Source organism: Talpa occidentalis, unplaced genomic scaffold, assembly GCF_014898055.3.
Source record: "Talpa occidentalis isolate TD23 unplaced genomic scaffold, MPIMG_talOcc4v2.1 talOcc4.2, whole genome shotgun sequence".
Classification (NCBI taxonomy): Eukaryota; Metazoa; Chordata; class Mammalia; order Eulipotyphla; family Talpidae; genus Talpa; species Talpa occidentalis.
The window spans coordinates 143,523,599-143,547,272 of NW_023602073.1; the positions used below are offsets into that span (position 1 = coordinate 143,523,599).

Sequence of the window (23,674 nt, forward strand, 5' to 3'; positions counted from 1 at the left end):
TAATTCCTCCATTTGCATAACAAATATTTAACAAATCTTTGTTATTCCGTGGCCCTTAATCTGAGAATATGTATTGAAGGAAAAGATACTTATTATTTGATTAGTTAGAGACAATGAATCACAAGGAGGCAGGAGCTGGGATTTTGAAAATGAAGAATCATCAGAGGAACTGGATGATCTCAACCCACTTTCTGGCCCAGGGGCATAGGTGCATTTGGAGGGCCAAAAATACTATAGAATAAAAAAAGGCAGTTGGATTATTAGCACAAGCTTTGGGGCACTAGCTTTCATGGCCTGAGGACTATGCTATTTAATCTTGTAGCTGTCCCATTGCTAAGATATATTGTAAAGAAATAAATGTACACACACACACCCCCTCCCTCCTGCATGGCCCCTCTGTATGGAAGTCCATGATCGTGCCAGACCAGGCTAACTGCTCTGACCGCAGAGAACCTACTATTCTGCAGTCTGATAGTATCCACAGCAGCCCAGGGCAACACAGGAGATGAAGGTGCTCAGAGACCACCCACCCAGCTGTGAAGGGCAGAGCCTAATGTTTTGCGCTGAACCACCACCAGCTCGTTGCCAGCCCTGGCATCTCCTTTGGGTCCGGTGGGAGGGCAGGCCAGCCCAGCATGGGCTGAGTCACTACAGTCTCTTGAACCACTGCTTATATTCTTAATTCTAATAACAGTGCTATCTGTGAGCAAGGGAGGCAGGAGGGAGATTTCCCACTGAGAAGATAGGTATAAACAGTTATTAAATATGACTATGAAAATTCTGAAATCGATTTTGGGACTAATTTAGGCCCTTCACTTTCAAAAGGTAAAGTCTCTGAACGCACTTGTGAGTGTCCACTCTCAAGCCCAGAGATGCAGTGCAACCGCCAGGAGTTGCTCTAAAGTTACAGCCACACAGGAAGGAGACCCAGATGGAGGTACAGGATAGCTGACCAATCATCAAGTCTTAGACATTGGCAGTTCATTAGTATCAGTACCAAATAATTAAATGTTACATTCTGGAGCAAAACAATTTCAAGGGTAAACACTGGGCCTCAAGTTGGCGACATACACACCAGGGTCTATGTCCACTCTGGGTCATGTGCTCCCTAGGAAACACCCAGAGGCTCCCAGCCTCCCGTCCATTTAGACAGTCACAGTAGCTGGACTCAAACACTGACTTTTGAAAATGTCACTGGGGAATCAGCTGCAGTAACGCAGTAAGTGTTTCCATTATGATGATGGCTTCTGCCTACAGACTGGGTTCAGAGACGCCTGATGGTAAAAACAAACAGTAATTCTAGTTAACACGGGCACCACCACTTATCCTATGCACGCCCAAGGCTCTGCTCTGCTATACAATATTTCAAGTACAAATAAAAAGGGCTGCAAGAAATCCTTCTCATGAATTCATAAAATACTACCACATCTAAGCAGCACCACTGTGCCTGGTGCAGTTGGAAGAAATCTTCTTAAAGCAATGAGAAAATTCACTTCTTCAGCCTGCCCTATAAAGAAACAAATAGGAGTCTTTTAATGGGAAAGAGATTTGCCCAAATTGTTTCAAATTCTCCATTTTCCTTTATTCCGTCTTCCCATCAACAGTTCCACAGTTAGTAAGAAATATCTTCCTCCTCTAAGCACAGGGAGAAGCAGGGTCACAGCAGTTGATGACAGGGAAAGTCTGTCTGAGAAATCAGCGCAGGACTCTCATCTGGATCCATGCTCCACACACAGAAGACGGCTCCAAGCCCTTTGCTACAAGTCAGTGAACATCTTTCAAACCCTGGGTTTTTATGACACACCTGTCTGTCATAAGCAAAATCTTTGTATCAAACGAAGTTTGGTAACTTTGAAAAGAGAATGTTGGCAGGCACAGCAAACGACCCAACTCCACCAGCAGCTTCAACATTAAAACCGAGTCTGAAAGAAGTGTGATGTTTTGGCCTTGCCTATCACTATGTCAGTGCCACGGGAAACATTACACCGGGGAAAACTATTCTACGCCACAGGCCCATCTGCTTGTTTATGTGTCAATGCTATATTGTTTTTGATCATAATGGCTACGATTGATAATGGTTTTATAATAGTGGTTACCAGTGTAACATCCATTGAGGCTAGTCTTCCCCACCCCCTCCTTGAAAGTGTTTCCTAGCATGTTTTTTTCTTCTACATGAACTCTGTTATCGACATGTTTAACTATGTGAAACAGATTAATATTTTTACTGGGATTACATCAATATTATAAAAGAACTTAAGGAGAATTGATGACTTGCCTTCATCCTATTCAGGAATAGGATTATCTTTCGTTTGTTCAAGTTTTGTTTAGTTTTCTTTCAGGTACATAGAAATTCTGCACATTTTATGTTAGATTTATTTCTAAGCATTTAATCTTTGTTGTTATTACAAGTGATACTTTCTCTACCATTATGTCTTTTAACTGTTTGACTGTGTATAGGAAGACTATTGCTTTAACTTTCTATCCTGCAACAGCACAACATCCTTCTAGTTTGAGGTCATCTATCACTGTCTTTCTGTGGTTTTCTAAGTGTGCTGGTGTACGGTCTATAGGTTGAGGCAGTTTTGGTTATTCTATGCCCACTCTATGCCTCTGCGTTCTCTTGTCCAATATCTCCAGAGTATCGCTGAATGGTGGTGGAGAGTGGGTCTCCTTACTTCATCTTAGTGAAAGTGTCTCTTGAGCCGCCACTACATAAGACACTGATTCTAAAGTTCAGGTGTATCCTCTTTACCCTGTTGAGAAAGCATCCTTCCCAATGCTATTTCCTTAAATGTTTTCACCATGACTGAGTATTGAATTTTAGTAAAGGAGATATTTTTCCATAAAGCTCTTGATGGGGTATATATTAATGGAGTTCATACTGAACCAACCTTGCATTCCTGGACTAACTCACTTAAATGTGGCACATGATTTTTTAATGGACAGTTAGGTTCTGTTCGCTCATTTTTTCTTTACAATTTTTACACAGGGATAGGTTTTGACAGGAAATTCTCTAATTAAAAATAGCTTTATAGAATTGGATCAAGATAATCATAAAACTAAACAAAATTTTTAGTAATAAAACATCGTGATTTAATATATAACACAAATGGGAGGAAACAGACTGACATGTATATGTCTGGTTAATTAGCACACACTAGTAACTATATATATGTATAAAACACACACATATAGTTACTATATATAACTGTATTATATATCTATATATAATATATAGTAACTATATAACTATATATGATATATAAGCATATATTATACTAGTTATACTAGTAACCATATAGTGTTTAACTATAACTATTTAAATAGTTATACAAGTAACGATAACTCCCAGGGAATGGACTGAGGCACAAAGGGATTTAGGTTGGAATACTTTCTGAAGCAAGATGGTGGGGCAGTCAGTGCCAACAAGTACTATAGGGAGACACATTATTAACACTTGTTCTTACTTTACTTCTCTATTTATTCTCTGAATCACTTTGCCAGAATTTAAATTTCACAGGACAGCAAGTTCTGTATCTTTTATTCCTTGCTACACCTCTTGATCCAGACATACAGTCAGCAATGAGGAAACGGCTGGTGAGTGTGTGGCTGACAACTCCAGAGCCCAATCCCACAGAGCTGGCCGACCAGATCTTTCTAAGTCAGCAGCAACCATGCAGATTTATCTTGTTATTCTAGATCAGGAGTGGGCAAACTTCTTCTGTAAATTGCCAGATAGTAAATATTTTAGGATTTGCAGGCCATATGTTCTGTCACAACTGTTCAATTCATGTTACAGTGCAAAAGCAGCCATCCATGAGCAAAGCAATGTAAGTAAAACTTTATTCACAAAAAACGGGTGGTAAGATGGACTTGGCACCCAGGGAAGTGCGCTGATCCCTGTTCTAAGTGAAAATACCAGTTAAAAAAAATTTAGGGACACTTGCTCAAAAAGCTAATGAAGGGTCTCCCTGGTGGCACAGTGGGTTGAGCGCAGCGCTGTGAAGTTGTCCGCAGCCTCTGCAGTGCCGGTCCAATTCCCGGCTGCCAGGGAGATGCCCACATGGCGTGGCAGACTCTCCTATCTCACTCGCTGCTCCCCTTGGCAATGTATTTTGGTCCTTCTGCCTGTTCTGCTCCCTGCTCTCTCTCTGGTGAATTCTCTCGCCCTCCCATGCCTTTGGCTTGTACCCCAGTGCTTATATAAATAAATCTTAAAAAAAAAAAAAAAGCTAATGAACATCAAATAGTATTTATTAGCAAGAGGAATGACATATAAACCTGACACTGTCTCGTATTTATTAGAAGGGCCGACATAAATAAAGGTCAGTAACATCACTGGTTTATGCCCTCTTCAGCCAGATCTAGTATAGGATATACTGGATTCCTTAGCCCTTAGTGTAAGCACAGTTCTAGGAATTAAGTGGCAAGAGCATTGATTTAAGTAGGTAAATTTTTAGATAATTACTTGCAACAGTTTTATTTTCCCAACTCTTTTTTTTTTGGCCAGGCCAAAACAAACAAATCAGAATTATTGATCAAGTAAGTTGCATGCTACCACCTTTGTGCTGGGGTGGCAGAGAATGAACATGAGACGAATAGGATTCCCACATTAATTTGTTATTGAGGCCAAAGCTTCCTCTGGGTTAATTCCTTTCTAAATTACTATAGCATGCAAACACAGGAACTTAATTGTAAGAAAAAGTAACTCTTTGACTACAACAGCCTCTGGCAAACAAATCATTCGCCCCCCTTTTAAGTAATATTATACTCTCTATGTATGATATTTGTAGGTAAAGAAACACTCAAAAGTTCCATTTTCCAAAAGCTGCAGTGGCCAGAGAAAAAAGCACTTCTTCCTTTCAGTGTTGCAGATGAAGAATTAACTTAGGGCATCCCGGGTGGGTGGCGTAGAGGGTTGAGCGCAGCGCTGTGAAGCTGTCCACAGCCTCTGCAGTGCAGGTTCGATTTCTGGTTGGCCAGGGAGATATCCACATGGCGCGGCAGACCTCTCCTGTGTTTTCGGTCCATCTGTCCTGCTCTGTCTCTGGTGAATTCTCTCACCTTCCTGCACCTATGGCCTGTACCCAGTTCTTGTATAAATAAATCTTAAAAAAACAAAAAAAAAACTTAGAATGGATTTGGTTATCCAAGATGGAATATTGATACAATTCGTGTGGAAAATCTAGTTTGAATGCCAGATGCTACTTAATCTCATCTTTCCAGGGAAACTTTCCCTCCCTCCTGTTTTACCACATTAGCTGACTCTGGGCAAAAGTGGATAGAGCAACCTCCAGAAGAAAGACGTCTTTGCCTTACAAGTTCTCAGGTAAACCGGAGGTGGTTTCACTCGAATATAAAAAATGAAGAACAACACTGAGTGTTCCCTATGCATGAAGCTATGTCCTAAGTGCTATTTCCCCATTAGCAATTCTAGAGGACTAGCTTTTTATAACTCATGTGACATGGTAAGCCACAGAAACGTGGGCAATTTTGTCTGCCCATCTTCCTTGATGAGGACTCAGGGTGCCTGGAGATCATGAGGTGTTTTGTGACAAAGGCCTGGGTCTTACTATCAATTCCTTGATATTAACAAGGGTGATGCTGGTGTACAGTTAGAAAAATTAAGGTCTGTGAATTCACTTGATAAAGTATCCGCTGTGTTTATTGTTGAATTCTGAGAAGAAATGAGGATTACTTTCAGTCGTTTAACAGCACTGCTCTGACATTCTTTGCCTGGAGCGCTGCTACAAAATCAACAGGTATTTCAGAGTTTTTGGCAATCAGTAATTGAATTAGTCTTCTAACTCTTCAAAAATTCTTGTTCCTGGGTTTCAGAACCAAAAAAACGCACCCAAAATAACAAATTCTGTGGTGTCACTAATGCAGCAAAGTCACAGTCACAGTCAAAGCTGCCAATTACCAACACGTCCTGTCAAGATGGACCATCCCCTGCGTGTCACTCTGGTGGTTCTTCTGTAGGGTCCCAGATAGAGACAGTGGGTGCTTCCGATACAGCCACATGCTTGCTTTGGTGTGGAAATCAGCTCTTCCCGAATCATTAGAAGAGAATGGCTCTTACCTGCTGCAGCCTGGCTGACAGTTCCTCTGGAGGCTCCATTTCTTATTTCCAGCCAATCCTGCTGGCAAGAGTTGTTACTTCTTCCTGTGGGCTGTATTCACAGAAGTTATTCTTTCATTTCTGAGACGTGAAGTACTGAGTTTGGATCTTTTCTTCTGCCTTGATGACAAACACGATTTGTTAAGAGGTGACATTGGTGGACTCCCCGTCTGTGGAAATTACTTAACAGCTAATCTGAGTGGCACCCGAGCGGAGGGTGGGAAGGCAACCCAAGCAGCCAGGCTTCAACTGTGGCTGTTTTCTTGAGTGAACCTGTGTAAACGGCAGGAATGGACCACTGTGCAGGTTTTCTGATCCCATGCAGACCAGGTAAAGTAAGTGTCAGAGTCCTCAGTGGTTTTTTGCAGGTCTTTTATTGGGGTTCACCAGGCATATGGCAGGCAGGGGTGCTGGCTGGGGGGCCGGGAGGCTGGCAGGCCTCCCAGCCCCCAGCAAGTCTTCACTCTATCTGGGCTCTTTGGCGTTCGTTCTGCTGCTTCTCGGCTTCTCTTTCTGCTTCTGCTTCGGCTTCTCTTTCGGCTGTTGGCGTCCCCATGATGCCGCCCTTAAAAGCACAGTCTCAGCCCAGGTTAATCTCATCTACCTCTGCCCACACCCTACTCCAGGTGCCCGCCATCAGGCATGCATTCAGGACAAGGATCCATCATCTATCCTGATGGCGGGAGGGCAGAAAAGCCTGACATTTTTCCTTACCCTACAACCTGAAATACCTGATGCCTAGTGGCAACGGGATGGGTGAAAAACAAGCTTTTAAAAACCCATCAAATGTTCCAGTCTTGGGAATTTATTTAGATAAGTTAGACGATCCACCGGTTACGCTGAGGACAGACAGCATCTTTCCGTCAGCGTCTTGCATTTCCTGTGCTTTCCTCACGCTCAGGTACAAACAGTAGGCTGACTGTTCAGATGCTTAAACTAGGGAACCTGCTCAGGCCCAACTTCATGGCACAGACAACAGTTTACCTGCTGCACCTGAGTGCGGATGCGCAGTGCTGACGACTGCTATTTGGTGCTTTGAATCGGCCCTTACTCTGACCAGAGGGGACGGTCCGGGTGTGGCTGGTGGGAGGGGCAGCTGTGAACTAACCCTCCCCCCATTTCAGGAATGCACAACAGAAAGTCGCTCTCCACCTCGGCGCCCCCTAAATGGCAGTGTGGAAGCACAGCAGCTCGTCCACCCACCTGAGAGAATTTAGCTCGAGCCTTGGAAGACAAGCCCTTCTAAGGCTTTTGGCTCTAAAGTGCATTCAAAACTGAGTTTTTCCTAAAACCTCACCCACCGTGTAGTGGACGTGCGGCCCAGGACTCACAACATTGATGCATCAGGACTCAGAGGCACATCTGACCCGTGTACCTAGAGCAATTAAGGGGATGAAGAAATCCTCACAATGCCCAGGGCCTCACAGAACCCTGACAGGGCCGCGTACCAGTGTTTGAACAGGCAAACATCTGCTGGATTAAGCTTTCGACTGTTCCCCAACTGTGGTCTGAGGTTATAAGCCTCTTCATTAACCTCTGAGCTCAAGCTGCTACAAAGCCCCCCACTTAACGACTGAAAACAGCGGAGCTGGAGCATTCTGTGAGGACTGAGGCTGCACCGGGGGTGGCTCCAAATGCTATGGGGTTTTGCGATCTATTTTTATCACAAAGACCAACTTGTTATCATATATCATTATTTCATCTGGTTCACTGAACTCAAACCAGAATTTTTCCAGTTTCCCTCTTTTATTAAATACACTAAAGCTACTGAAGGTCCTTCATATGGAGGTCAGTGTGTTACTTTGTCTGATTACCTGAAACATTAAAGGGAGGGAACTCAAGAAACCCAGCACTCTCGCCAGGCAGGCAGCTAGCCAGGGACCAAAGGCCAAATGGACTCTAGGCTTTGCTTCTTGGGTCACTACAAGCTGTGGTCAAAGACAAAGTAGAACCCTGAAACCTTGTGGACAGGAGAGTCTCAAGCACTGAAATAAAACATCTTGAGGCTGGAGCTCCCCAAGGGGCCCGGAGGCTGAGGGAAGGAGGCGTTTCTGATTTTGCCCAGGCTTTCCGTCCTGCCCCCAGCTGGGCCCAAGCAACTGGTCTCACCTGGCCAGAACCACGCTGCTCCCACTCCAGTGGGCGCATGTGGCCTTCACTCCACCGCCAATCTGGCGGAGTAAAACTGTTTCTTTGGGGGGTGGGGGGGGCGGAATAATGGTCACTAAATGAAAGACAAGATTCTAGGGGGAGTCCCTCGACTCCAGTTAACTTTACTGTGAAGAGAGAAACAGGTAACATGATCAGGAGTATGACCTGGCTTAAGGCAGGAGCCACTCCCCCCCTCTCCCCCCCCAAGGTCAGAGACACTGAAACACCAGCTCCCCACTGAAAGCTGCTCACAGTCCTTTCAGCATTCTTGGAATTTCGCGCCCTGTTCAGGTGCTTTAAAGCCCAGGAATACATCCAAAGGTCTTTATGTTCAGAAATTCCCTGGGGTGGGGGGCACCTGTGCTTGGATACAGCCTATTTCAACTATCCTCCCTCCACCAGAAGTCCGGAATCACTGTTCGCTGTCATCTCAAAGAAACGGGCTGCTTCTGAGCTTGACTCAGGAAAGCTCACGACACACAATGCAGAGCAGCCAGCTCTGTTCTAATCCTTGCTCTGAGGTAAGGTAAGAGGCAGGGGAGGGGAAACCAAACAGAGCAGGCAGTTTCTATTTCTCTCACTAGGACAAATTAATAAAAACAAAACCTAATTTCCCCCACTCTTACCCATTCTTGTTCCTCCTCAATATTTTCCTTCTTTCTAAGATTCCTTTTTTGTTTGAGAAGCTTAATATTTGGCTGCCTTCTGAAGAAATGGGTATAGTGACAGATGAAAGACTTGTATTCATCGTGTAATTCAGAATAAGGGAAAAAAATCGACTGCTGTGCATTTAAGATTCTAACAACCTTGCAATTTTGTACAGTCGTTTTCCCCACCCGTTCTTTTGAAGAAATCTGCTTTTATTCTGTTAATAACTAACCACAGTTGCAGCAGCATGGATCCGATTAGCAGTTCTTACGGTACAAAGGGGAGAGGGGAAAGCTGTGAACAGGCTGCCAATTTGTCCACCTGGCCCAGGAGAACGATTAGACGCCTTCTTCCCGCTGGAGCCCTCTCTCTCCTGTCCACACAGGCAGGCCCTTTGAAAGCCGCGACCCTTTCTTCCCTTGAATAAAAGTTTCGCTAGCCTCCATCCTCAGTCACCAATTTCTCATCCTGGGTCCCCACGTTGGAACAGCTCCCGACTAGGAGCTACTCAAAGCACCTCAACAGTGCTCACGCCTGGGAGGCCCTCCCGCCCAGGACACAGGACACAGGCGTAGGGCACAGGTGTCCCCTACAGACCGGGGGCTGCTTCCCAGCGGGGTGGGACCCAGGGTCAGCCCACGGGCATTTTTATGATGCTCCTGGATACGAGATGAGGTAGGAAAGGATACACAGTTTGGGGGTTAAATGCTAGAATATGAGGAAAGCAGAATATACACTTGAAAATGGCGCCACATCACAGCCGTGTGGTTTCTGTGCACTTTCTATTAGATATGGACGTAAGGGTCAACTGATACACTAAAATGGTATCACATTTTCTAGAAGTCTTTAAAAATTCACTGGGTTTGCAATTACATTGAGGAGTGCTTCATCATATGATAAAACTTAGTATTTGTAAATCCTAAAAACAACTTTTAAGAGTAGAGAGACAGAAAGCTAAAGCACTGTATCATGCTAAAGAATAACAAAACCCACAAAGGTTCCTGAGTTGAAAGCCCTGTGTTCTAAACCCCTGTGCAGCCAATGCTTTCCCTTTATTATTTTAATTGAAAAGACGGGCAGGGCTGCAGGCTCCCACAGGTGCCTCTCAGGGGCCGGGGCTGGCCAGGCCAGGGCCTGGCGGGTGGGCCCAGGCTGCATGGACGTGTACTGATATGGGGTCAGCCTGAGCAGTGAGCTACAGACCTGGCAACACAGAGAGGGAGGGAGGAAGGAAGACGTCGAGCCTCATCTTCACATGTTCTTGAGCAGCCAATCCTTTTATCTCAGATTTTAGGTAAATGTTCAGCAAGTACACTTTTGAAATACCTCTTCTTCACAAATAGACTTTTTCCTTTTTCCTGTCATGGAGATGATTCACATGTTGCTGAACCCAAATTCCAGTCACTAGCTAATAACTCACAACACAAGTGCTGACGGTGGCTACTTGGTAAGTGGGATTATATGGGTAAATGATAAATCTTCTCCAGAGTCAATCTGTTCTTCTTGGCCATCTTCTTTGAAGATGGTGTTGGTCGCTAATAACAGATGTTTATTAAAAACAATGACATAATGAAAAAATTGGATATTAGACAATTCTAGAACCTTGCTACCACATTTTCCTGGCACAATTTTTGTGGGGGGTGGGTGAGGAGCAGGCAGGGCATATCCATGGGGAGCTCTGGCCACTGCATTTCAGGCTCTATTTTCAGGGGACAGAAAATAAAAATAACTCGTGGTAGTCAAACATTTTTCAGGATGGAGGTAAGTAGAATGATCCATGAACAGTAGAACACTGTTCAGCCTGTAGGAGGGAAGGTTATGTAAGTTATCAGTGTTAGAACTTTCTTTTCTCGAATTCCAGCTTATTCCAAGAACTGTGAGCTCTTTAATCTGGCCAACATTTGCTGAGTGCTTTAACTTGCCAGCACTTACTGGTTCTTGGCACCTTGGATCAAAAGGAAGCAAATCAATGCCCGCCAGCCAGAGGCTCCGGGCTAGCTGGAGTGCTGGCCGGGGGAGGGTGTGTCAGTGGGACTTTGCAAGGAAAGGACACTGGCCCTCGGTGTTGAAAGATACGTGTGACCTTGCCAGGCTGGTAAGAGGCGGGATGGCTCTTCCAGACAAAAGGAATTCAACTGTAGGAGCAAAAATATGGCAGAGTCATGACCAGTAATACTTAAATAGAGAGCACTGAACGAGTTCCGTCTGTTCACGTCTAGTAAAAAGCAACACTTCAACAGTGAAACTGCACTGCGATTTGGCTCTGTGAAAATATGCTTCTGCCATTTTTTTCAAGTAGAATTTACATGGCATGATTGTTATATTTGATGCGAAATGGTTTAAAGGAACAATTGTGAAAGTAAAGGATTCTATCACTAACTGAATCAGGCTTGAGAAAGGAGCAGTTATATTATCACAATGTTATTTTCAAACGGTGACAATACAATTTCAATTGAACTGCAAATCTATTTATAGAAAGGCTGAAAATGGTAATATGCTGCCCTAAAAAATGAAGTATTTTCACCTAAATTTTTCATTACCAATACTATAAGATCACAGCTGAGAATGCCAGCTCTCTTCCACAGCAGGTCCTTGGAACACTTCCAGGAAAGTCTCAGCCATATTTTAGAAACACTTTCCTGGCCTGGGTTCTAGGACCACATTCTCCTGCTTCTCCACTTGAGCCATGAGCAGCTCCTTTTCCTGCCCACGCCTTCTACATTTTTGAGTGCACTGGTCGTTCTCTGGATTCCCGATGACTCATAAAGTTACTTCCCCAGCCTAAATCTCTATGAAGCCAGAGTCTTCTTAAAACTAGCTGCTTATTCAAAATCTCCCTCCGAATAACAAAGGGCATCTCCATTATAACATGTTCAAAACCAAACTCTTAATCCTCCCCCTTCACACACCAGGTTCTTTCCTTCATCTTCCACTCTAGGGAACCACCGTTTACCAACTTCTTGGATCAAAACCCTTCCACCCCCGCAACAACTACCCACGTATCCAGCCATAACCAACTCTGCCCTGGCTGCAGAGGAGCCCCCTAGCAGCCTCCCTGACTCCACCCTGGCTCCCATCTCCAAGTGCTGGCTCCCCCTCAACAGCCAGAAGGGTCCTCAGAAAGCCAGACAGGAGTTTGCCATTCCCACCTCTCTGCCTTCCCGGCCTTCCCGTCACTTCGGGTGAATTCCGAACTCCGAATCATAACCTAGCCAGCCCACCACACACTGACTTCCCCTCCCCACTCTACTCCAGGCCCCGTGACTCCCTATGAGCACCCCCTGCAGGCCCCGGTACACCCAGCACAGCACCCATGAGAGCCTGGTGCTCCCTCAGGGATCAGCCAACACCTCTACCCGCCATGCCCGTGGCTCGCTCTGCCCTTCACCCATGTCTTGCTCGGTATTGGTTTCTAAGAGACACCTCCCATAATCACGCCTATCTAAAGCAACAACCTGATACCCCTCCCCTTCAATAAATTATTTTCTTGGTTGTCTATTTCCTGTCTTTCCACGAGAATTTAAGTTTCCTGAGGGCAGGGCGCTTTATCTTTTATGCCCCCAGTTCCAAGCACTGCAGCACAGCTGCATTTAGTATTGTGCTGATTCATGGGTAAAAGAAGAGGATGATAAATTGAGGACAATGAGCAACTGGGCTAGTCGGCCTTCCTCTTGAAATCACCTGTTTATCCAATAGTGAGAGTGCAACATGCTACTTAAAAAACAGTCCAATGAATTAATGCCTCTGGCACCCTCAGCAAGGTCACACTCCTGGCACTCAGCCATATGCGTTTAATGTAGCCTGCAAATACAAACCCCTGTGTCACTTTCTGTTTGGAAGAGAGAATATCAACATTAACAGTCGCTGGTTATATCATTTATAAACATGCAGATGTGGATTATTAAAGATTAATGCACTTTAGGATTGGTGTCGGCATTCCGTTTGTCTCATGCCGAAACCAATTCTGCTCTTCATTAGTCAGTGACAACCCACGTCACCCTGTTATGGGAGAGGAATCAGAGGTGCAAGTGTGTGAACTGAGAAGAACTGAGGAAACTGATCGGTGAGACGCTGAATGGCTGTAATCGATCGGCGCGTCGTGTGCTGGCCGGGCCAGGCAGGGACACAGCGAGGCCCATCCCCCGAGACAGGCACTAACTCCCCTTGGGAGGGTCAGTGACCGAGTCAGAAGAGCATGAGGTCAGCTGCAGGCACTCCCTGGCAATAAGCGCAGCTCATTTTACACCATTTTCCAAAATGCAAATGATTTTTGATTTTTTAAGATTTATTTGTGCATACAAGAACCGGGGTACAGGCCAGAGGTGTGGGGGGTGAGAGGATTCACCAGAGACAGAGTGGGGAACAGAACAGGCAGACCGAGTGAAATACACTGCTGAGGGGAGCAGCGGGCGAGACAGGAGAGGTCTGTTGCGCCATGTGGGTATTTTCCTGGCCGGCCGGGGATCGAACCTGAGCTGCAGATCCTGCGGACAGCTTCACAGCGCTGCGCTCAACCGCCTGCACCATCAAAATGATTTTTGAAACTTTTCCTTTCAAGCTAAGAGGAGCTGGTGAGAGCTTGGCACCCTCCGTCCTCATTCCTGGAGGGCAGCTTCTCCGGCAGGTAGGTGCCAACGGTGTTTCCACAGTGGTGGTCACTGCTGATTCTGGAGTCGGCAACACTTGGTTAAAATGAGTTTAGAGCAGCGACTAGACTCAGTTCAAAAATAGGAGCAAACAAAGCTTAGAAGTGCTTCTTCAGTGAAGTGTGTAAAAATAAACACTGGAGAAGTGGTGGGGGTGGACGGGGAGCCTCTGGACCGTGCACACAAACACTGAGAGGGGAGCAAAGCCAACTGGGGGTGTGTATTTTGAGAAAATCTGAATATTCTCTTTTCTCAGTGTAGGAGAAGGGCCTAATTTGAAATATGTTGGAAGGAAAACCGTGTGGGTGCTTTTGGAAAACAGAAGAAATCTCACCCCCCACTCTGAGAAGCCCACTGGGTCAGCAGGACCTCTGAAGGTGACCCGTGACCCAAGTTCTGGGTTTCTGTGCCCTGGTCTTGACTTCAAGTCACCTTGGCATCTACATAACAGGGTCACATCCCTCCAGAAGACAAAACATGCTGCCTTCCGTGTTCCTGAGCACCATTTGGAAAGGATCTGAAATGACTGTTTTGTGTGGCACACAAATATTTTACTTTGTAAGGGAAAACACACTGGCTGGAGTTCCCTCCGGTTGGTGGACGTGCTGAAACAGTGCTTCGGGGCTGCTGTGGATGAGGCACACGGGCACATCAACGGCTTTCTGTGTGGAAGCATCTTCACCTGCTCTGCCTGCCAATAGGCACACTCTCCGGCCAGCTGTCGCAGGCGCATCATTCTGAGAGAAGCCAAAAAGGAGCTGTGGAGAGACGCTTTAGAACAAGATTCCCAGGTAGGGGGGCAACACAGGCTTCCGGAGGGGCCTTGTCACTGTGCATGATGTCGTCTGAGGAGTCCCACCATGTATGCAAGAGGGTAGCCGCCTAGCCACGCGGAATCACTGGTGATTTTTAACAAGAAGGGTAAGTTCAAGGCGAAAGATGCCCTTCCTGCGGCGGGTCAGCCTGCGCTCAGGGGAGGGGTGACGAGATGGAGCACCTGATGGGTGCGGATCTTGATAAATTAGACTAGGAACTATCATTTCCTCTCAGGAAAATCCTTCCTGTTCACTCCAGCCCATGACTAACTCCTAAGTGCAACTCATTTTTCTCTTTCCGATTAGAGCAGCCTTCCAGAATCCGCTTGTCTGAATGTCAAATTAAGCAAGAAAATTAGTTTTCTGACCAGAAGATCTTCTTGTTGTGTCTGCATCAGCTCATCTAGAAAGAGCAGCACCCACCTGCTGAGTGGAGGTGGGACAGGGTGAGCACTCTCTGAGGGGAGCTGCCCAAAGACTTTCCTTATTTAATCAGATTCATGTCATCCTTTTTGGAATTCATTCTTTTAGTGTCTCAGGTTTCCCAGAGAGGCAGAGTCGCAGTGGCTAGGTGGCACGCTGGACGCATCACTCCCATCCAAGACCTGACGTGCTGACTCTCAAGGGCATCAGGCGTTGCTACCCGGCCATCGAGGCTCCCTGAGACTGGAAGGGCCCCGATTGCAAAGCCATTTCTACAAGCTCTTACAAGCTGTGACCATCTCCAAAGGACAGCAACCTCGGCGACTTGCCAGCCATGAATCTGCACATGAAGGGGCTGGGAGCATCCAAAGCTGGGGCTTTGGGGAGGCTCCCTGGAGACAGCGCCATCCCTGGGGCCTGCAGAGGTGCTGGGGGAGCAGTTGGCTGGGGTGGGGGGAGTAGTGAGGGCAATGCTTGAAAGATTAATGAAGGACTTCTTTGCACCTCACCTTACTTCCCCTTCCAGCCTCTCCCTCTCGACACTCACTCCCAGTCTGGGGGTGCCCGGGGTGAGGGCAGACACTGCAAACAGCACAGGGTACACTTGAAAAGCAGGCGTTTCACCATGATATTTGAGGACAGATGCTGTTTTCAATCTGTCTTCTCACATTACACACCTAGTGCCACATAAGAAAAACACTGGCGATGGGACAAATGTCTGTCATCGGGACACGAATGTGATTATCGGATTTTGTATCTTTGTCTTAATCTATTACAGCCAATAGGCCTTCTGCAGTCAGATGAAAGTGACCTGACTCCACAAAGCTGAACCTGCTACAAGCCCAAATGCTGGAGGAAGCAAGGGGGAAATCTGATCAGCAATGTACAGACCTCTGCTAAGCAAACAGACAACATCTGACGTTCTTATAAACACAAGTGGGCTTTGCACAGCATTGCCATCACCATCCCCCACTGTACATTCACCCTTCTTAATATTTAAACACTGTTGCTGCTTCCAGCTCAGGGAGGGAAAAGGCTGACAAAAGCCTTTGGCCAATAAAATACAAATAAGTTGACTTATTTACATTTTTGCTTTGTTAGTAAACTGCAATGGTCGGCTCTGGAGGCAAGACAAGTGAAATTAGCATCCACTAAACCTTCTGGCAACAGCGGTTGTGCTGTGTCAGCTTCCACACAAGCGTTGGGAGGAACCAGGCCCTGTGGACCTGCACCATCCTCTCAGCGCCAACAGTTCCTGCTCCCTGAACCACGACAAAGAGCCCTGGGTGCAGCCCCGGCTCAAAGTGATGTCACAGTGTGATGGCTCTTGTATTAGAAGTAGGCAACGTGTCCCAGGCCATCGAGGTTAACGTCGACAGCTCCCGACTTAGCTGTGCTTCATTTATATGCACCCTATTTTTATGTGCTTCATTTATACATGCACCCTAACCATCAAAAATAGGGAGAGATTTCCTTTCTTTCTCTAAATGTAAATACATGGGCATGAAGAGGAGAGAGAAATGAAAATAAGTAAAAACAAGAAAACGCAGACTGCGCGGGAGTGTCCAGGACACGCCACTATTCCCAGACGCTTGGTTAGGCTGGGTTGGTTAGGCTGGGTGCGCACGGCTGAGTTTTCACCTTTTCACTGGAGACAGCTCAGGGCTGGGGCCAGTACCGCGCAATCTGAGAGTCCACTGGGCCATGTGGTCTGCACTACCACAGCAGGCCTCCTCCTGCTCCCCGCGAGAGTGCAGGAAGGACAGCCCTGCTGAGGGAGGGCTGGGCAGGAGCCCCAGGAGCCCCTCTGCGGCACCCGCAGAGCCGGTGAGGCAGCTGCAGCCTGACAGGAGGGCAGCCCTGCAGTGGGTGGAGAAACGCTTCACAGGCAGGAGACAGATCAGCCATTCGGGGCGCTTTACTGGGCTTGTTTATCTCCCTTTGTGATGCTTCTCATTAGTTGTCAACTTCATTTACCAGGGCAGAGATGGAGAAAAATGACTGCTCTTTCTCCATAACCCTGGGGGAAAGGAACACCCCCCAACACCCTCCCACTCACCCCCACATACATTTTCGCTTCCCGGCCTGGCTATCAGCTATACAACAGCTGTGCATTTTAACAATGACTTGCTGGAGAGACACTGATGGACAGAGCTGAGTGACACAAGGAGATGCAGCAGAAGCCATTGCGCAGGGCGGTAACGGCAGAGAAGTGAAGTCAGAAAAAAAAGGCAGGGCTAGGAAGGGAGGGAGGAGAGAAGAGAAAGTCAAAGGCCACACACAGAAAAATCAGGGGAAATTCCAAACAGATGTTCCCAGGGCAGCAGTGCAAGCATCACGCTCTGGCTGGGCTCTACTGGCATTTCTGCCTCATTGGTACAAACTCAGGAGCAAAGGAAGGGGAGCTGTAAGCTGTCCTGGGACCAAATGCGTAGGTGAACAAACCATCAAAATAAGGACTAGAGATGAGAAAACGGGGAGGTGAGATTACTAAATGGGCTGCATTCTTCTCCAAGGGACAGTATCTTTGCATTTAATTAAATAAAAAAAATCAAATTTAAAATATCAATTTTATGATCATGCCTGTGTGGTTTTATTATGTATGATCAAGTTCACACAAATACATTAAAAAAGCAAAAAAGAAGGACATCTAGGCTAGGTGGAGGGAAGTAGAAGAGAAATAGAAGACCCAAATATATTTCAACAAAACCTGAACAACTTCTAACAAAAGTATTTTAGCACCGTATAAAGTTTGGAAGGTGTATCTATCAGAAACATAGTTTGGAATGTCCCCGGGCTTAGGTGGGGGACAGGATGGAGAAAGAGGTAGAATCTGGGCTCAAGTCAAGGCTGGTGGTGACAGGCCAAGAGGCCAGGACAGGGTGCCAAGAGCACTGTGGCTCCTTGTATGCGCCCCGGCCCCAGGAGAACTTCCCTGGGGCCCACAGCCCTGTCCAGTGAGCAGCCGGGTAACCAGCAGGTAGCTAAACAGTCAAGGCCACTGACAAGGTGGTGCGGTTGGCAGATGCTGTCCTAACACAGCAAAAATGCAAGAAATAGCCCAGGATTCTGAACTGCCACTGTGTGTAGATTTGACACTAGACTGCCCTTCCATCACAGCCAGAGAAACCCATCTGCTGTGGAGGGTTCTAGATGCTTGCCTAATGCTTGTCTTCTGGTCTTCTCTTCACCTTCCCAGATAAAACTCCCCGAAAGAGCCACCACTGACCTATCTTCTTTTTCAAGTTGGAAGAAAAATGGATTCAACTTAGGAAAACACATTACACCTTAATAGCTAGCTCTAGCAATCTTGTGGAATAACTCAGGGCAGCAAGGCACCACTGGAAACCGATAGACAGGCCTTCTGAACTGGGCGAGAAGACCGCCAGACTGAGAAGATGACTCGCTGTCCCACCAGCTGAGCAGCTGTGGACAATGATTACCACGGACAAGCCTGAGGCCTCGGTTTGAATACTGTCAGTCACTCGTGTGCGCTGAACACTTGCCACATGTCTGCTCTAGGCCTATTCCCCATTCACCTCTACGGAGTAAAGTTGGTATCTTTACAGATGCAGAAACTGGGTACGGAGGGATTTATAAGCTCGCCCGAGGCTACATAGCTAGTAAGTGGCTATACGATAGGTAGGATCGGGTGATATGAAAGTCCGTCCAGTTCAGACGGACATAGTGTGAAATTCCACTGGGAAGAAGGCGTGCAAACGCCGACCTGCTTATCAGGTTTCCTAAGCGGTGGTAACTGCTCCTAACACTGACAGTAAGAAATGTTCTCTGTGCCATGTTTTATGTCATTTTGTTACATTAAGGTTTTACACTCAGGAAAGACAGTCATGGATTTATCTGAACAGCATGCCTCCAAACTCAGAGCAAAAGAACTTTGCTGCGTCCTTTCTTCCCTGTCCTAAATTCCGCTGAGGAGTTCCATCAAGCACCACGTGGAAGGAAGCAGGGACATGAAAATGCAGGCCTTGGGCAGCAAGCATTTCTGACACATGTCTGGAAAAGAAACTACATACTTCAAACATTTCTAAGAAAGCTGAAAGCTTTTTATTAAAAGCTCACTTCCCCAAGAAGATGGCAGAGAGATGCAGGTTCCCTGCAGTCCCTGTGGAGGACAGGCCTTGTTTGTGCACACAGGACACAGAGGGCAACACTGACCAGTGTTGCCCACCCCGAGAACACTCGCGCAGGACGCTGAGCTCAGCCACAGTCACATGAGGGTCCCCACAGAGCGAGCCCCCCCCCGGATGGGGCATTGCATGTTCAAAGGGAGCTCATTTGTGGGTTCTATATTCTGTGCTGCATCAAAATCCAAACAGTGAAATAAAAGTGTCAAAATTCTCATTTGGTTTATGTGATAAACATGTATGAAAATCATCAGATTTGTGGAGCACCCAGGGATGTTAAACGGAAAAAACGTCAATATCTTTCTATCTCAGAAGAGTTTTCATTTAGGTAGTGAAGGAAAGTTCTTTTGACCAAATTCAGAAAGGAGTGAGTTCTTCCTGAACGGATAGGGACACCATGACATTGAGGTAGGTGATGCCTAAGCCTTGATGTTGATGGGGTGCCTGTCACTTTAAAGAGGCTCAAGGCAGGTAAATCCAGGTTCTAGGATAACCCCTACGCAGATAAATATTTTTTAAAGAGAAGTAACATCAATATGCTTTTGCTGAAATGCACTTAAACTCTGGTTCTATTCAAAATACAGATGAATCTCGAAATGTAACATGCAGTCAAGAAGCACGCTGCTCAAGACCACGCCTGGAGACCACCTGGGCCAACCAGCCTGTCCTGGCGCCTGCCGGCTGCCCAGCTCACTCCAAGCGCAGCCATGCTTACACGCCCATGAGTGCTTAGGCTTGGAGGGCACACTTAGTATATGCCACACTAAAAAGGATCCGTCCCCACAAAGCTCGAAGCTGAAAACAAACCATTAGACTCCATAATTACTTGTAATAAAATCCTCTAAAAAACCTCCCAAAACGAACAAAAAAAATTATTTAAAAAAATTCCCAGAAAATTCGAGGCAGAAAAGGACACAGGCATTGAGTAAGCAAGGAACATGCTGGTCTACACAGACTGAGCTGTCCAGTCTGAGCAGAAGGGAGGTTACTCTATGCTTGTGTTTCCTAATTTGCACATTACCTATGTTCATATACTCATATGTATATAGATTTACATATATGAAAATTTCCATAATAAACTTTTTAAATATAAAAGGAATAAAGGGGGGGAAAGAGTAAAATTACCACCTGTACTTTCAAGATAATAAATTACTAGAAAATTTATCAGTGGTACCGCAGCGATTCTGAGAGCGCAGCGGAAAGCGCTTTCTGGCCATCTATGGCAGGTTAGCAGAGGTTACACAAGAGGGTCACATTCAGTTTGTTCATGAGGAGTTAGTTGTTTGGATGGATGACATTTGATACGAGAAAGCTGGGTGAGAATGAGGCCAGTGACAAGCAAATAGCCCCACATACGAAATAAAGGAAGCCTGACTACTGAGCTCCAGCGAACGTGGGCGCTAGTAACGTGAATTCCTGATATCAAACTGGAAGGTAAGAGTTGTGTCAGTGACCAGGCCACGTTGGATGTGTGCGAGTAAATGAATAATGACAAGCAAAAACACCAAAAATATTTTAGAAAGTAACTGTCATGGTATAAATGAAGTAGAACCATGAAAACTGAGGACAATACTAGGTGAGATCATCTCCCTAGTGGCATTTGCCAGGAGAGGCTCTTTTCTAACAGACTTATTCCAAAACATATGTCGAGAGAATCATTTTCTGGCAGAGGTTAAGGTAAATGTGCAAATCAAAGCAACAGGTGATTTTTATCAAGCAGGTTTTGGATTCATTAGCTGAATGTCTGTAGGAACTGGGACTCCTTCCTGCTTTGGTAATAACTCACCACGTTCTGCTCTTAAACACGGTGCCATCACTAGATTAAAAAAAATAAAGTCATGGAATGCACGTGGCTGCTGATGAACAGTAGGTCTCTCTCTGTTAATGGGTAAAATAATAATTGGTAAGAGAGTGAATACCTGGAATACTTGCGGGGGAAATCGGGCCCGATCGGGACTGGTTGCTTCCTACAGGCGAGCCCACAGGAGAAGGCGAAGGGCCGCCAGGGATGCTGGAGAGGTGGGGGGAGGCGTGCGGAGAGAAAGGCGACTGGGCTGGGTTGCTCTGATCCCCCTGGCTGCTCGTGGACCCGGATGCGCTGACGGCTGAGCTCAGAGTGGCTTCCGTTCCCGTGGGCAGGTCATCGATGGAGCCAGACAGGTCCTGGGAAAGAGAGGAAGAGAGAGAGAGCATGTACTGATGGCACACACATCTGAGGCCAGCGCCCAGGCAGAAGGTTATCTGATCATCATACCAAGTTCCATCCAGCGGTGGGAGGCTCTCAGGATAACACTCCAAATTCAGAGCATGGCCACTCGTTAATAGAAGACCTTACTGTGGTCTCATACATGAACCCCTGAGATCCTATCTGTCTCTAAAAAGTGATGCACCCCTTTCACAAAACCCCCCAGCAGCTTTTCTCTGAGCTGTCAAGTACCCAGTTCAACAACCTATTCACAGCAGCACAGGAAACAGGTCTGGGTGGGGGCTCACCCTGAGAACAGAAGGCTGGGACTGAAATGGTCATTCCTATAAATGGAAAACTACAGGCTTTGGAAACTTCTATTTGCAAATAAACTCGGGGGCATAGGCTGTCGAATTGCAAACTAGGATATTCTAAATAGCCTTCGAAATTTTAAACAAACCTTGTTTGAGAAATTCTTAACATATTAAGTAATTGCAAAAGTACTACAATGAAATAATAAAATAGAAATTATATTTTAATACAATATTGTGAAAATAAATCCATTTGAAGTTACACTGGCAAAAGCGAGTATTAATGCTATACCTTATTTGTAACGATTTCAAGCTAAACAATGTTTTAATCAATTTTAATGCCGCCCAATCTGATCATAACACCTCTAGGCAGTGAGTGTTGTTCACCTTTAGTAGAGAGAGAGAAACCAAAGGTCAAAGTCAGTTACTGTCCAAGGTTGTACTACTGAGGACAGGAGCATCTGCTAAAGGTGGGGCTGGGAGGATGAGAGAAGAGAAAGGCAAAAACTGTCTTTTTTTAACCCTCATCAGAATGAAAAGAACAAGTCCTTCCTTGTTGCTATGGCCTCAGAGCCCAGAACTGGGGGTGGGGGCTTGCCATAGGGCTCAGGAAGGAAGTTTGGGGCTGTCTGCATGGAGCTCACCCCAATGGCTTACAATGCAGTGGCAGCCAAGGTCTGTGTGCTGTGAGTTCTAAGGCTGAGTCACAGCCTAAGAGGGATTTGTCTTGATAATACTCTAGGACTAAATGTTGTAGTATGGGATCAGAAATACCTGGTATGTATGATTACACAGCACAATCCTAACTGATCTCTTCCACACATTCAATTTTACTGATGTTTCATTTTACTGTACAACTTGGAACTGGGGCTTGTAAAATTGAGGCTTTGAAAGCTGACAGAGGGAGATGTGCAGAAAGAGACTAGGCCATGAGTGAGAAAGGGGAGACACGAGCTGGAGTGGGCTCTTCAGGGTACCCCAAATGTCCCAAAGCAAACTCAGAGCTAGAACCCAGTCTTCTATAAAGTTTATCTGTTAATCATCTGTCAGATAATTAAAACTCTTTTGAACAGCAAAACTGCCAATGATTAAAAAATACATTCTGAAGAACAGCTGATGAAGACCCTACCAAACTATGACGGCTATAGAAAAATAGTTTCCGGGGCTAAGAATACCTTTCTTAGTAAAATGGAGAACACGCTTCAAGGTCACAGAACTGTGATGAAGAAATAATAAACACAGCAGTGACAGGGCAGACGAATACCATCAACCCTAGAAAAGGCACCCTCAAATCTCCATACTCAAATGGGGCAAACTGAGTATTTCAGGGAGCAGAGAAAAAATAAATAAGTCTTCCTAGCTCACGGCACACGAGACACAGGCTTTGCATCCAATCTGTATTTATCTTGATGACTGGGGTCAACGACACTTTGACTCAGACTTCTGGAACTGAACACGGGTCTCAGGAAGCTGAGGACAGACAGGCCGGCTTTAAGCAAGGAACCTGCTCCACTCAGGGCAGAAGATGCTCAGGCTGGGCTGTGCACCCTTGGCTATGGATGTGCGCATGCGCACACAGGCATGCTGGGCGAGGATGCCAGGGCCTGGGCCCACTCCTGCCCTAGGCTGCTTCTCAGGGTGCAGTCTCAGCCTGGAGGCAGACGGGTCATGGGTCATTCCCTCTGTGCCAGTGAGTGTCTGTCCCTAGGCATCCCCTTCCCATCCTAGGTGACCACCTCTCAGCCACGGAGGATGTAGCTCAAGGCCCCCACACTGTGGCTGCAGGCTAACAGCCCACCTGGGGGCTTGTGCTCTGCCCACAAGGTGAAAATTTTTAAATGGCTGGGGGGGGGCGGGGAGTGGGGGGGGAGGGCAGAGGAGGGGCATCAAAAGAGTAGTATTTTGTGATCCAGAAAGTATATGGAATTCAAATTTCAGTGTCCATAAGGTTTTCCTGGAAGGAAACTTTCTCAGGACCAACTGTGGCTGCTTCAGTAACAATGAGGGCCGTTGTAACACAGACCTGGGCTCCTGCTTGAGCAGGGTCAGCACCTGGGAGCCTGATAGGAAGTCACTACTCTCTCTGCAGGTGACAGAATGACCAGGGACCCCCCACTGTGATGATGGCAGGGTTCCCTATCCAGTCACACTTTCTAACACCTGGCCTGTGGGCAGCAGCAGGAGTGGGTGCCAGATCCACCAGATAACACTCAGCTGAGAGGAAATGGC

The 23,674-nt window shown here is 46.3% G+C and overlaps 1 protein-coding gene across 1 annotated transcript in view; it reads right to left on the reverse strand.

The window, feature by feature from the left end:
- The window catches only part of ARID1B (AT-rich interaction domain 1B), a 362,313-nt gene that overhangs the window by 87,076 nt on the left and 251,563 nt on the right, over positions 1–23,674 (reverse strand). Inside the window, 1 exon segment of the mRNA XM_037520620.2 lies at positions 20,869–21,112. Within this exon segment, the coding sequence (XP_037376517.2) occupies positions 20,869–21,112 (244 nt within the window).